Source organism: Haliaeetus leucocephalus, unplaced genomic scaffold, assembly GCF_000737465.1.
Source record: "Haliaeetus leucocephalus isolate CR32 unplaced genomic scaffold, Haliaeetus_leucocephalus-4.0 Scaffold144, whole genome shotgun sequence".
Classification (NCBI taxonomy): Eukaryota; Metazoa; Chordata; class Aves; order Accipitriformes; family Accipitridae; genus Haliaeetus; species Haliaeetus leucocephalus.
Window position 1 is genome coordinate 17,832 of NW_010972580.1, and position 15,185 is coordinate 33,016.

Below are 15,185 nucleotides of genomic sequence, written 5' to 3' on the forward strand. Positions count from 1 at the left end.
GGCCTCGGCCCGGCCCGGCCCCGGCCTCGGCCCGGCCCGGCCCCGCGGCAGTAGGGCTGTGTCTGTCTCCGTGCTCTCTGTGTCCGAGCCAAGCAGGCTCCAGTGGGTTGTTGATTATTTTAACTAGGCCAATGTTATATGTGGCAGCCACACCAGGCGTGCTTCTGGTGTGGATGGGGTCAGGCCTTTAGGAAGTATCTGAATAAAGTGACTTAATTTGGTTAAAGTGTTGCTCCTGCCTGTAGCTGTTGTCTCATCTGACTCCAGACTTACATTTTTAGGATTGTTGTGGATTTGCGTTTGCATGCAGTATGGCTAGGGGCAGGGATCTCATTTGCACATGGTATTGTAGTGGTGCTGTGGAGGCTTTGCTTGTTGCAGCCTTGTGTTAACTGCATCTATTTACCTGGTCAAGCCAGGTCTTGTGATTTTTTGTGTTTGCTCTTTTATGTATTGTGGTGAGGGCTTTCCTCTTTCTCTGGTACTTGTGTCTGTCTTCGTCCTTTTACTGGTAATGCACTTGGTCTGATCTTGTGGTGAACCAGGTTATGGAGAGAAACTACTTCTGATTGCTCTTCCTGGGGCAGCTGAATCAGTACGAAGTTTGTCAATCCTTGATGATCAAGTCTTTAGTTTTCAGCTGTTCTAATGACAGGAACTGGCTCCTGGAGGTGAGAGGTGCTCACAGGTGGCAGAGCTGATAGCAGCAGCACTGCAGAGCTGAGGTGGAAAGAAGGATTAGGTCTGTCCTTCCTTCCTAGTGGCTCACAGCATGAAGTCTGCTCATAGTGACTTGTGGTACAACATCCTAACTAGCTGTCAGCCTGTGGGCTGATATAGTTCCCTGACCTGGCTGTTGAGACAACTGGGCACCACTGCGTGTGTAAGAGAAGGGCATGTGATGGCAGGGGAGAGGCTAAACAGCAGTAGCCCATACTTAGATCTGTTTAAGCTACTGTGTCATCAGATCAGAAATGTGCTAAAAGCCTGTGCTTTAAAAGGAGTGGCAGAGCAGAAAGGATGAAAGAAGCCTGGTCTGTCTCCCTGGTGTGCACCCCACAAACAGACCTACAGGCAGCAGAGGGGACCTGTGTCTCCTTCTGGCTGCCTCTCTTCCTCATTGAGAACATGGAAATGTGGTTTTTCAACAGAGACATTAGTATTCATATTTTAATATATTTTATCTATAGATAAAAAATTTGTATCATATATGCATGCATTCATGCTGCTTCACTGTTCAGTGCCTAGATTCTGAAGTGTTTTAGCTGGTTTAGTAGCTCCTCAGTTCCTAAATAATTGCATGACTTATGAAAAATTTCATTTAGAAGTCACATGCACCATGGCAGCCACCCTGCTTCCTCAGAAATGAAACTAAATTGCCTGGCATTGATCAAAAAAGATTTGGTTCAGACTGACAATGCTCCTGAAAGCGCTGGTGGGTGTGTCATCATTCCACTGATTCTCCTCTAAGATAGCTGGAAAAGTACTGTCTTCATTCACTTTGAGTAAGTGTGGTTACCTACCTAATATGGTAGCTTAAAGAGTTATTATGCTCAGCGCTACTGACTGTTCTCTGTCTGTTTTGACTAACATCCCAGTCACCAAAAACTTCAAAATTAATCTGGTCATGCAAAACAGGTGCCTGCCTTAATTAATGGTTTCAAACTAAGAACAACTGGTTTGACTCCCTAAGATCACAGCCCTGATGTGGTGGTATGTTTTTTTCCCACTTTGCTGTGTTAGTGGTGCTAGATCTTGTCTTTCTAACTAGGTTTTTTTTTTCCTCTCTCTTTGTTCTTCTGTTCTACTAGATGTTTTGGATCCAGAGAGATTAATACAATGTCCATATAATAAACATCATCGAATCAGAGCCTGTCGGTTTCCCTATCACCTTGTAAAGTGTAAGAAGGTAAGCTGGACTGCCAAACAAGGCACAGTGAATGGGAGTGATTCTGTGCATGTAAATATGACGTGCATGTTCTCATTCTTGTTGCATTTTCTGGCTGGCTGGAGTAAGTTCCTGACAAATACCCTTGTTTAGCCTTTATTTCATATAACTTTATTATTTGTTTAGTAACAGCTTCAAGTACATGTTAATTAACCCAAGACTAGTGTGGCTGTGTTGAAAGGAGATGGAAAGTCTCCATGGTTAGGTCAGGGAGGAAATTCTGGTCTCTTCCAGCAGGTCACAAGGAGGTCAGATGTATTTTTCCACTTTAAGTTGAAGAGAGAACTCAGTCTGAGTTATGTGTGCCCCTTCTGGCTAGTCAGAGTAGGAGTGTTGTGATGTTGCAATTCATTCTTTAAGTGCTAGAAATGCAGCTGCATAGCAGGGGTTTTTTTGTTTTGTTTTGCTAATAACTATTTAATGTGCATCTGGCAGAAACTGCACATCCTGGGCTCAGCACATATGGGGGAGGTTTTTTTCCCCTCTCCATCTTTTATCCAGAATTTGAATACAAATCATTTAATAGGAAGCATTCCTTCTTCTATTCTCCTCTGTTGTCCTTATGGTTTGTTTTCTTTAAATCTGTCAAGTGCTAGCATCAGACTGAGCTTTGGGTTTTTGCTGAGACCTTTTAAAACCCAATTGTCCCTCTAAGTTTACCAATAAGTTTGCCAATGTGTTTTTAAAATAGTATAACAGTGCTGTGCCTTCCAGTTAAGGCACAGTTGTAAGGTGTGTGTCTTGGTGTCAGTACTTATAAACAATTAATTTTGGTGGTGCTAGAGCCTTAAAAAATAATAAGTAACTAGTGAAAGTGGTGGGCAGAGCTAAGTGGCAAGTGCCTCCATCTGTCCAACATTCAAAAGCACTGAAATTATCCTTGTTGACCCTCTGCAAATTTTGGCAAGAATGTGCATGTGAGCTAGATGAACAGTGTTGGCAAGTAAACTTTTAACCATGCTGGTTTTGTCCTTGTGTTGCATAACTGATGACCAGACAGTTTTGGCAAGCTTACCTACTTAGGAGGATGAGGTGAGATAGTGACCACCAATCAGACACAGTTGGTGTCTGTAAGTAATTAGCAGAAGAAGGGCTTGTCATCTGATCCATCTGAAGATGCCACTGTGTCATCTGCAGTAGCAAGCATCTGGGTGGAGATTGTCCTTGCTTGGTGGTTTGTTGAATTTCCTTTGTGTGCCCTATACATAAAATTCAATTAAATGCTTCCACCTGCCTTAGCTTCCCACAGCTTTGTCCAGAATGCAGCCCTGCCACATAAATGGGGACACTGCAAGCAGAGCAAGTTGAATCCTCTCAGCTTGAACTGCGTTAGTATTGAGAAGCTTCTGCTATGTGGACAGAACAGCTTGCTCAACCTAGATGAAGCAAATGATGGACACATGAGGACACAGCAACCCTGGCTGTATAGACCGGGTAATGACAACTGCCTTGGATATGTCTGCAGCCTGAGCTATGGTCACATATCAGCAGTAGTGAGCAATGTCTGTACGAGGCACTTCTGCCTCTGCATCTACCTCAGGTGCAAGTCTGATCCCTGACCAGCAGAGCTGCATCAGCCAGAACCAGGCAGGCACTGGTACAGTGGCAAAGTTGTGCTTTTCGCAGTAAAGGCTATATCATTTGCAAGGAGTGGACTAATTTACCATAGTAACAGCTGAGCCCTGCCAGTAGAACCTGTGATAAATTTTTACTTGAATAGTAATCCTATAGCACCAAAGTCTGCAGGTGGAATGCTGCCAACTCCCTAGCTGTTTTGAAAGGTTTAAGGAATTTCTCTGCCTTTGTGCCTGCTTATTTAAAAAACATCTGAATGGTTTAGATTTGCCTAACATCCCTCACCTATTGTTTTTAAAGTAGTTTCATCTGTGCTTTAAACCATGCAGTCATATTGCCAGTGTTGCAGCAAATTGTGAGGAGTTTAGCTGAGGTTATGTTTCATTTCAGTCAACTCAAGGGTGGCTCAGTTTCTCAGTGAATTGTGTTTTAAAGAACAGTCCTGTTAGTTTCCCGTTGCATTTTTAGTAAGTGTCTGAACAATATATTGCCATTCCTTGTTTAGTCTTTTTTTTAAAGCAACATCACAAACATCCTTGGGGGATTTTTCTATGGATTAGCAAGAGATAAGTGAACTTGAGAGATATGGCACATGATTTTGGTTTTCCCTTGTCTAGAGCTACCCTGAAGTTGCAAAGGAATTGGCTACGTGCCCCTTCAATGCTCGCCATCTAGTTCCTCAAGCTGACCTCAGCGATCATATAATGAAGTGCAATGACAAAGGGTTCATTGAGCAAGATATAGGTAAGAGAACCACCCATGCTCCAAGATGTATGTTCATCCTGGGGACTGCAGTCTCCTGTTTGTAAGGATGGCTCATAGAATAACCAAAAAGTGGGAGTGAAATTATTGTCTATAGTTTTGTGTGACACAGCAGCTTTGGGGAAACTTGACTCTTACTTGCTTTGATTTATTGAGTAGGTTCAGAAGAATATTGCAGATGTTCCTGGTAGGCCTTGCACATGTTTTGTTACCAGGCTTGTTGAATAAAAAGGTTGTACCCTAGCTAGACTGTGCGTGTTGAAGTGCCTCCCGCAGGAGCTGGGATGCTTTAATTACCAGAAGGACAGGCCCTTATTTTTGTAGAGCTGATCTCCCTTTGTTGAGGCTTGACCACTGATGTCATGTGAAAAGTTGATTTCCACCAAAGAGGTGTCTAAACTATGGAAACTCCTGCAGCTCTTCTCCTCCAGGGAAACCTGAATAGTTTACTCCCACCAAGAGATGGGGCAGCTCCTCTTCCAGGCTGCTCTGCTGCTGCACATGCTTCATCTGCCATACAATTAAGATTTCAGTCTCCTGCCCAGTGAGACAAGGTGGGAGGGGTGCTGTCCAAAACCCCCAAAATACTTCAGAAGGCATCCTGTGCTATGCAGTGTCTTTTCCATCCCCTGCAGTGGCTCTTTAGCTATTGCCGCACTACAGAGCAGATACATAGTTTTCTATCTTCTGTAAAGTTGCGCTGAGGCTAGCAGCGATGCCTACATTCATGTAAGCAGGTTTCTTCTTCACTCAAGTGTTCCTGCTGCAAAGTTCCAGGGGGCAGAGTCTTTTCCTATTCATTAAAAAAGGTGAATTCAGATGAATACCTGGCTCCTGGGTGTACCTAACCTGTTTGTGTTGTGCAAGGTTTTCTCTAAAGCCAAGAGATGTTTTACAGCTTGACCCAAAGCATTTAATGCCTCTGAAGCAGGATTGACTGCTAGTCACTGAGTTTTCTCTCTTTCTGAAGTGAATCAGTCCTCTGGCTTCCAGAGGGAGCAGATGAATGCTGTGAGCACGTGGCAGGCACCTCCATGTGATGAAGACTGGGAAACAGGTGAGGAACTTCCCCATCTGCCACATTGCTGCCTTCTCCCTGGTCCTGTCCTTCAACTCAACTTGGGACAGTGTGAGTCCAGAGATGCTGTTCGCTTAGGTCTCACTTGTAGGACACCTTGCTTATGCTCATTCCTAAAAACATGCACCTCTCCACGCAGCAGGCTTTTCTTGGTTTAGAGAACTATTCAACATGCCTGCCATAACTGGCATGGAGATATATTTCCAAGCATCTGCTCCTTCCCATATAAGCTTTTGTACCTTATGTGCAATGATAGCAATGGAAACATGATAACTTTTATGTTCCTCAGCTAAATGACAGTGAAGCAGACACGTTCATCATTAGATGAACTTTTACTCCCTCTTGAACATGTAAAAATATGACAGATATATTCCTGATCTGATGGTGGTTGCTGGAGTTTCTTAGTTCTGAGCCACAACATCTGTTTCCTTTTGCAGAGTCATTGGAGCAGTCAGATTCCCCTTTTGTTTGGGGCATGACCAACTCTGGCATAAACAGGTAGCAAATGCAAGTTTGATTCCTTACAACAATGTTTTGTATAGAGGAGTATTGCACTCTGCTCCCAACCCAGTCTCAATGGCTGGACATGAGCTGAGTTTGCTGCTGTACAAACCCTGGGAGGAGGGCTACTGATTAACAGTGAATGTTCTTAGGGTGCTGCTTCAGTGTTACTTGCTTTCTTGTATGACTGGCCCATATAAGAGAAGGAAGCCCTTAGGAACACATATGCTCTCTGCTCTTGTATGCATGTGGCAGGGTGCTCCTCCTGCCAGTGGCCTGTGTTCAGTTCCTGCTGGATGTCTGGCCAACGTGCAGGGGAGAAAGGTGCTGAGCCTTTATGCTGACTTTGGAGATGTGGCCAGGTGCTTCCCTCTGGAGCCTTTTCAAACAGTTACTGAGCTTCTGTTGAGGTAATGGTTAGCTAGCAGTCCCTTGTGACATCCTGTGACCTTAGACTTGGCAGACGTGCTGGCATTAGGGTCCTATGTTAGCAGAAATCTCCCCTTCTTGCCCTTTGCAAAGCATAATCACAGTTTGGGTTTGGGGGGGTGAGGTGCTTAATGGCCAGCTGCGAACTGGATGGAGCTGCCTTGACTGGTTTCATTGACCTGATAGTGGGTCATGATTGCAGGCTGTATACAAGATGTGATGGCACCACCAGAGTTGCCAGAGCATGTTTTAAGGTTTGTCTAAGCCCATATGCAGCAACAGTCCTGTACTTGACAGCTCTGCAGTTCTGTATGAGCTCAACCACGATATACCTCTCCTTCCATAAGGGGTGACAACAGTGCTATCTGGTTTCACTTGTTACACTTTCGGGAAAACTTTCTCGTGTTTAGAGCATATATAGCTCTTCTAAGCACCACCACCTCCGAGTGGCAAAGTACCGTGCCCTTATGTCTCTGCTCTCCTCCATGCTGTAGTAAAATGCATAAATTTGAGCAAGTGCATTTGTCAGAAGTAACCAAAGTCTTTCAGTTCCAGTACCACCTTTGAACAAAAGAATTGCTTGCCTTCAAGAGTACGTGCCCCTGAGTCCTTGCCATATGCCATATCATGGAAAGGATGTAAGTACTATGCGTGTGCTTTTGGCACTGTGACTTCTGTAGATGGAGGCAGTTGCTGAAATCACTGGCTGCAGTAGTGCTTTTTGGCCACTGCTGCATGGACAGGAGGGGTAGTATATAACACCTGCCTCCTTGAGAGCAGCTTCTTAGGGAATCTGGTGCTTGGATCATCCTCTGTATTCTTTCCTTGAAGCATCCTCTGTATTCTTTATTTCATATTCTTGACAGGCCCTTCATTACAGTGGTCCCGTTTGAGCAGCCCTACTCCCCAGCCACTTTGGCTCTGTGTCTCTAAACAAGTCCTTCCCCGCTATCTACACTAACCCCTTTCACCCCCCACCCTCCCCCAGACTTAAACCAAATTATTTCCTTGCTTTGTGCAACTCTGCTCACTGTCAGACGCAGCTAAGTCAGAGCAAAGGTAAAACTAGGGCCGCTTAAACCAGCACTACTGGGGAAAAAAAACTATCAAATTACATCTGGAGGTGGGAGGGAGGGAGGGAGCTTCCTGTGTTGAAGTGTCTGATGCTGAAATCACAGACCATTATTTGCCATTAGCAGCAAAGCAAAAGCTTAAAAGTGCATTGGGGAATGACTGTCTTGTTTCTCACTTGGAGCAACTAAACACAGTACTCTCAGGGCTCTGCAGGCATGGCTTCTGCACAAGCAATAACTGTGCAATTGCCATAATGTCAGGCCAAATCTGCCAAACCAAATTGAAATGTCATTTGTAGATAAGCCTTGTTGCCAAGGTGACAAGTGCTGTTTCAGCAAAGGCCACTCTCACTTGGGGGAGTGGAGGAAGTTCTTGTATTTTTCTCCATCTTGTGCAAAAAATGTGTCTCGCCCTTTTCAGAGTTTGGAGTATTAGCATCTCTTCCCCCTGGAAGTTCTCTTCCCCCTGGAAGTTCGTTCCCCCCAGCACTAAATGGCTCCCTTTCTAGGACCATATAGCTCCTGCGGATGGCAGATATTCTCTGGACCTGATGGCAGGACTCTGTAGATTTGGCTGTTGCTGCATGACATGTTTTTGCAACATTTGAGTTTGTAAAACCATCCTTGGTTGCCAAGTCTTTTTCCCAAGCATTTGTTTCATAAGTTGCCGTCATCTTCATTTGGTGATCTTTGTTACTGTTATTGAATAAATGGACTGATAATTTTACACAGCACCAACTCCTTCCCTCCTCAGACAGCAGTGAGTAGTTAATAGTAAAAGCTGCAGGAATTAGCAAGTCTCTTGGTTCAGTTGTCAAATGGCAGCAATGATTATCTGTGAAGTTGTTCTATTTGCTCCAAACATTTGGAAACAGCAGGAGAACTCTTCTGAAGTGGTGGTGGGTTTTAAGGGGCTAGGGTGGGGAAGGAGGGTGATTTTTAAGTAGAGGAGGTAAGGTCTGATTAGGTTCCTATTCAGAGAGGTGATAGTGGGAAACGGAACAGCATGGAGGGTTGCACATACGACTAAAATCTTGTCCCTTAGCTTGATGCTTTAAAACAAGTGTGTGGATATTTGAGGGCCTCTTACAGCCTGGATTGTATAAAGTAAGTTCTGAGAGTTTCTCCAGCCTGTAAAGAAGCTGAGACTTCCTACTGCATAATGTTTAATTAAAATCATCTGGATCAGCCAAACCTATAAGTATTTTTTCTGTGCATACGCTTTTTGCTTTTTATCTTGTCAGCATCTGAGTTTGTGCGCATAGGGTATGTAAAGTGGACAGTTTGGGTTTTAAAATACATTGTCATTTACAGACACTTCTGTCTTCTTCCTAGAAAGCATCCTGATCACACCTTTGCAGCTTCAAGCCTTAAACCTTAACTTTGTCACATGGGTGCCTGGTGCTTCAAGTCATACAACAATGGAGAATCCTCTGTGAATTCCTTACAATATGCGTAATACCAGACAGGTGAAGTTTAAAGAGTACACTTAAATACTTGTCTAGTTTCCATTAGGGTTTTGTAGTTTTCTAACACTTAAAACATGTTTGAGAGCTCTAATGTAACTGTTCTTTGTTGGAGGGGTGGGGAGGGAGGAGCCAGGAATGGTTTAAATCACTAAAAATACGCTTGGGACTGTATAAATGTGTGGATCCAGCAGTATATTGTTAAAAATGGATGCAATGTACAAAATGTCATCTAAACATACAAACACAAAGCATTAAGAAACCAGACATAGTATTTGTCTAGAAAGAAATTAATGCCTTTTACATTTTGAAAAGAATGTTCCTCAAAATACTGTATTTTCACCATCTGTATTACTACCCATGTAAAATAATACATTGACTAGAATATGCAAAATTAGGATTGTTTTAAAGTTCAGTTCTGTCAAGGTTCTTGTTGGCAATTTAGAATAAAAAGGTTATGAATACTCCTGGACCTATTTTATATTTCTAAAAGACATCTGCAGTGATTTGTTATATTCTTGTTCTGTTGAGTAAGTAAATGCTTATGCAGTAAGCCCTCCACTCAACATTTATTTGATTACATTTTGGTCACTTTGAATGAAAGTGGTGACAAATGTCAGCTGTTTGTTTCTGGTTTGGCTGCAGTAGCAGGATTTGTGGCCCAGACCATTATAATTTTACAGATAGATGCCATAATTGGGCCCCATTATCCTAAGCTCATTTAATTGCCAGTTGGTGAAAGACTGGCAGTACTTAGTGCAGTAACTACCTGCTTTTTGTTGGGTCTCACCACTTGGTCTGCACTGCGTAGGAGGTGAGCTTTGAGTGCAGGAGGCACATTGTCTCAGGCCACAGCTCTTTGTCAGGGTGAGTCGTGGGAGAACACTGTTCTCCAATAGCCCTGCCTTCCTAGAAGGACTAGATGGACTTGGAAGGTCATGGTTGTGACTTCAAAACATCCCCTGGCCACAATAATTGGGGGTTATCCCTATCCCACAAGAAGTGGGTTTGTCTTGTAGGGTAGGTGCAGCCAACACGTGACAGAGCTCTGAGATCTGAAATCCCATAATCTTCTGGGCAACTTTCTCAAGCACGTCCTGCACGTGCCACCGCCTGTGAAAAGCAGGAAACCCATCATTTTACTGTTCCCTGCAGTGATTTGGGAATAAGATTAACAGGCTGTAAGGATGTAAAACACAAAGATGACCCTCCTCCAGCATTATGACTAATTAAAATCCCAGTATCATCTATCACTGGGCTGTTGGCTCCCTCTGACTGTTTTGTATTTACCACAGGACAAGGAATATTTTAAAAAGTATGCGAAATGGCACCTACTCCAAGATGACAGAGCAAGGACTTTCATGTGACTATCACTGTGGCCACAGCCACATATTCCTGTGTTAAATCCTCAGTCTCTCTCGTGATGGGCAGGCTGTGCAGTGCTGGAGCCTTCACCCCCTTCCCTAGAGGCTGGATGTGTCCCATGCCAGGGGAAGCTGGTGGGATGTAGGGGAAATATCAGCCCCTTTTGGCCTGCTAGGGAGGGGTTTGGAGCATGTGCCTGCATGACTCTCTCCCAGCCCGAGTTTTTTGGTAGCTCAACAGTGCCTGTGCTCAGTCTGAGCACTCCTGTGGGTGCACCCTGCCTTCTGGGCCATTTCTGCCTCGACTGAGCTACCAGGTCTGTGGCAATAGGACTGGTCTGACTAGAAATGCCTGTGGAAATTTGGGACAGAAATGGTTGGATCTGCAGTTGTTACTGGTGACTCAGGAGGGAGGATAGGAGGCAGCATTTACCTTTATGCACAGATTCCTCTGTGTTGGAGAGCCTGGGCACACTGGAGTTCCTTGTTGTTTCTCCTGGTGCCCCCAGCCCTGTGTGGTGTCTGGTGGGTCTCCTGACCCCTGATTTGCACCCAGCCACAGAGGGGCAGCAGCTCTCCTCAGTGGTAATTCACGCTGTTGGTGCAGCTCCTGGACCCACAGATGTCTAGTGCTCTGCTTTGTCCCTGCATCTCACTGTATGGTGCTGCACAGACTTTTTCCCACTGAAGGGCTGAGCTTGCACTGCAGGACACCCCCATGCTATTGCTGTGCCCCACTGGGGCTGGAGCACAGCAAGGTGCACAGGCCTACGTGGGTCAGTGGGAAACCAGGTCTCTTCCCCCTCGTGGGCTCTGTGTTCCCCATGGGCTGTGATCTGGTCAGCGCAGCCAGCTCCCTACAGTTCCTCCTGTGGGGAACCTTGCTTGCTGGATGCTTGCTGAGTCAGACTGTGCCTTGGTGGTCTGGTCTAGGGTGCCCAGCTCCTCTCTGCTCGGCCACCAGCTGGAGTAAGGGCATCAGGAGCAGGGCTTTCTGCCACCTCCCACACTGTCCCTGCTGTTTTCATCCGCAGGATGCAGCACAGGCTTTCCCTCAGCAGAGCTGCAGTCCACTGGCACAGGAAAGAAGTGTCCTTTCTCCTGCCTCCCCTCTCCTCCCACCAGTTCCAGAGCACTGAGGAAGGCTAAGCCCCTTTCCTCCCCACTCACATGGCCAAAGCCAAGCCTGCACACAGATTTGTTTATTTTTCACTTCACTGTGTTGGGGGAAGAAGGCGGAGTTCTGCCTTCAGCTGCATGTCTTTTCAGGGTCAAGGTCTGTATGGATGGCCTTAGTTCTTTCAGACTGCCCTTCTGGCACTCAGTGATTTGCACTGCTGAGGTCTCTGGGCCCTTTGTTGCTGATTCCAGAAAACCATGCAATTCTCTGGTCACAGCTAGTGGCACCCCTTTCTCCTTTTGTTCCTCTCCACTTTCCCCATGATCTAGAGATGAACACAGGGTGCCTGTAGTCCCACAGAGATGCAGTCACAGCTGTGGTGTGTCCATATGCATGGTTCACATCCAGTGGTATAGCCCTGGAAAAACACACTCCCCTGTCTCACCCTCCCCCAGCAGTTCAGACTGTGCTCTTTCCTCAGTACTGTCTTCAGCTAATGGGGATTTGGGGTAGTTGCATTTGTTCCCAGCTGAAAGCCAGGAGACCAGCACTGTCCAGTGTCCCCCCATCAAAGGGGGCAGGGATCCTTGGTACTGTGAATAAGCAGCTTTGAATCTGATCAGTTAAATCCTGCTTAGTCACTCTTGTAACCTAATCATCACACATAAATACAGGGTCCTGAACTATATTGGCTCCTACCCAGTGCAAAAGGGAAGAGAGTGAGAGAAAGAGAGGGAGTAAGGAAGACTTTCCATCATGGGGGTGTTTACAATTAAAAAAAAGTGCTGGAGGTGGGAGAGAGAGAAGGGAACAGATATACCTTGTGGGGCAAGGAAACACTAGCTGCAAAAATGCCCCTTCACACTTGTTCTGGAAGGTGAACAAGCTCTTCATATTGTTTTGCCTTTGGAGTTTAGTGTCCAGCTCCTTTGTGCTGTGCTCAGGAAGGCTGGAGGAGAAGAGCTGGGTGGTGGTGGGGACCAGGCTGTCCAGAGACTCTCCAGACTACAGCCTTTGTGTTCTAGGTATACCCCTCACATTGCAGCAGTAGTTCAGCCTGAGTTACACTGATGAGTTGCATGTGGTGTTTCCTTTAACTTCCCAGGGAACCATCTCCTGCTTCTGAACTTCAGGTTCCAGCAGGTGAGACTGCCTGGGGTTACTGAAGGCGGCACAAAGTCTCCTTTTTCTGGCAGATCAGGCTCTGCCCCCAGATCTCAACTTTACAACCAAACCACATTTAAGAAGTCATTTCCCCTTTCCTGGCTTTAAGTCAAGGTTATAACTCATAAAACCAAAAGCATGGTTTCAGCCTGGAGATCATTTACAAGTGCTCACTCAGCAATAGGCTGGAAATGAAAGCAGTGGCTGCCTGGACTGCCCACACAGCTGCAGAGCTGAGCATATTTCTTTCGAAGTGTTAGCCAAACCATGCAGATGAGGTGTCTCCTTATGCAGCCCTGACATGCTTGTGCCAGAGCAGGTAGATTGAAAGGGCCCATCCACCTCCTATCCAGTGTCCGGGAAGAACCTTCCTACGCAGGATTCCCATCCCTGCCAATGTCTGGGTGCCTCGTGGCAGCTGTCCTGTTCCCTGGAGTGCACAGGTCACCATGGGAAGGACCATGGCCATCATGCCTCATCCTTGCTGCTGTGATGCGCCTATCCTGGGAGTGCTGCTGTGAGCCACTGGGATCAGAGATATCACCTGCTGCACAGGCAGCCGTGCCTATTGCTCCCAGCTAGCCCCTGCCACTTGGGCTCCAGAAGTAGACAGGCACTTGCACACACATCCCAGAGCCCTGTCCCCAAACCAGGAGGGATCCCAGGCTCTGCAGACAAAGTCCCTAAGGATTTCTATAGGGCTCTTCCCACCTGCCACTGGCCAGGCTGGCTGTGCCCTCCTCCCTGCCCATAAGGAGGGGATGCACCAAGCCAGCATCTTGAGTTACTCTGGATACCATGATGGCCAAGGGCTGCAGCACTCCTTTACTATGTATGTCCAGCACAACTGATGTCTGATAATATACCTGCCCTGTATTTTGTGAGTGATACCATTTGAAATCTAGCCTCGTTGTAATTTCTACTGCTCATTTCCAGAACGTTGAGATGACTTACTGTTCTCTGGTCCCCTGTTATCATTTTATTACCCTTTCCCTCCTCCCTTTTCCTCTTAGCTTTTCACCTCCCTCAATCAAGGTACAAAGATAACCAAGAGTGGTAGAACAAGAGCTAAATGATTGCCTGGGGAGGAAGAGGGCAGGCTGCTGCCAAGAATCCACCCAGGACTGCAGCAGCTGGTGCTTGCTGGGTACAGGGAGAGCTGGAGTTGGGCTGGGGGAGGTGGGGGGCTGTGTACAGGGAAAGGCTTCAGCACCCACAGGCCTTGGGCAAGACAAAACAGAGCGAGGCAGGAGCACCCTCTGCAGAGCAACTAAAATTGTTATACTTACACAGTGTTACTGTGAAAACATGATACCATTACCTTTGGATTATGTTATAGCTTATGAAGAGAAATTTTTCTTCTACAGTTGAGACATTCAATATTGTTACTATAGTCATGGGTAGTGTTACCACTACCCGTGGTTTTTGTTTTAGGCTAACGGTGCTGATCTTTAACACATATCTGTTGTAATCATGCATTATAGGGTTAACATTTGGAAGCAGTATACATATATAGGCATACATATTAAGCTGTGGTTACTAGACAAGTATAAACATCCTCTAGTACTTATCTCTACTATCTTCCTTCTAAATTAATTCTATCCCACCCAATCATAATGTCTTAATTATCTCTCCCTCCAATCTGCCTGTTACATTAGCCACATTTCACTCTTTTTAACTGCTAAAATACTGACTGCACTTGGTCTCTTTGTTTCAAAACTTTTACCTCTGTTTTATACCCTCCTAGATGTCTTCTACACATGCAGTCACACCTTAAAGCACACTGCTGAAGCAACAATACTATTTCTAGGCTTAAGCTGCTGCTTATCATAGTGAAGTCCTTCAGCGGACCACCCTAGAAGGTAAACTGTGAAGACCTGCCTCAGCAGACTGCCAAAGGCTGATCTGATCTATGTATCTAGTTTATACCTACATCACTGGATGACTTTCTAACTTTTTGCATTCTTTGCTGGATATTTTCTGATTTAGTAAGTGTTTTGTAGCTGTGGGGAACTTGAATTACTACAAAACAAAACATAATTGCAAGAGAAAGGTAAGCTAACCCCTTGATCTCACATTTTAAATCCATGATCTCTTTATCAACAGCCACATTTTGCCCTCCAAGTTCTTCCTTTGCTATCCTTAATTAGAACCTAGAAAGTAAGTTGTGCAGGTCACCACGACTCCAGCTCCCACCACCTGCATCATTAGCAGGTAGAGGGCAGGAGAGAGGAAGGTCTCTCCAGTGCCAAAGAGGGAGCTGGCAGAGCATGCTGAGGTCCCGGCTGTCTTCCCTGCAGCATAGCTCCCACCTGCAACCAGCTCCCCACCACCCCAGCTGCTCCCACACTCCTGTTCCACCACCCAGCCAGCAGAGACCACCACCACCACCATTTCTACCACCCTTCTGAGCCAGCACCAGTTCCAGGGCAGTACAAGCCTGTGTGCCACCACGTCTGACCAGTGAGATCCATCACTGGGAGAGCCTGGTCTGGAGCCAGCGCACACACTCTCCCCCCACGTTCCAACCCCACAGTGTGGTGGGACCCACTTCCTACTGAAACACAGACTGGGCACTCCACAACATCCCTGTGACCCTCTCCCTGCTGGTGCCTTCTCCTCTCTCCATCCATTCTCAGTGAACTGGGAAGAAAATCCACCCCATGTTTCCCATCTACTTTCTCCTCATTGCACACTTTCTCCCT

At 45.9% G+C, this 15,185-nt stretch overlaps 1 protein-coding gene across 1 annotated transcript in view; it reads left to right on the forward strand.

The window, feature by feature from the left end:
* The window catches only part of LOC104827998 (gametocyte-specific factor 1-like), an 11,480-nt gene extending 2,733 nt beyond the window's left edge, over positions 1-8,747 (forward strand). Inside the window, exons 2-8 of the mRNA XM_010561427.1 lie at positions 1,812-1,909; positions 4,141-4,267; positions 5,256-5,342; positions 5,801-5,861; positions 6,843-6,931; positions 8,611-8,632; positions 8,702-8,747. Coding sequence (XP_010559729.1) covers positions 1,812-1,909; positions 4,141-4,267; positions 5,256-5,342; positions 5,801-5,861; positions 6,843-6,931; positions 8,611-8,632; positions 8,702-8,747 — 530 coding nt within the window. The remainder of the gene's footprint in view (positions 1-1,811; positions 1,910-4,140; positions 4,268-5,255; positions 5,343-5,800; positions 5,862-6,842; positions 6,932-8,610; positions 8,633-8,701) is intronic.
* Positions 8,748-15,185: the final 6,438 nt, after the last annotated feature.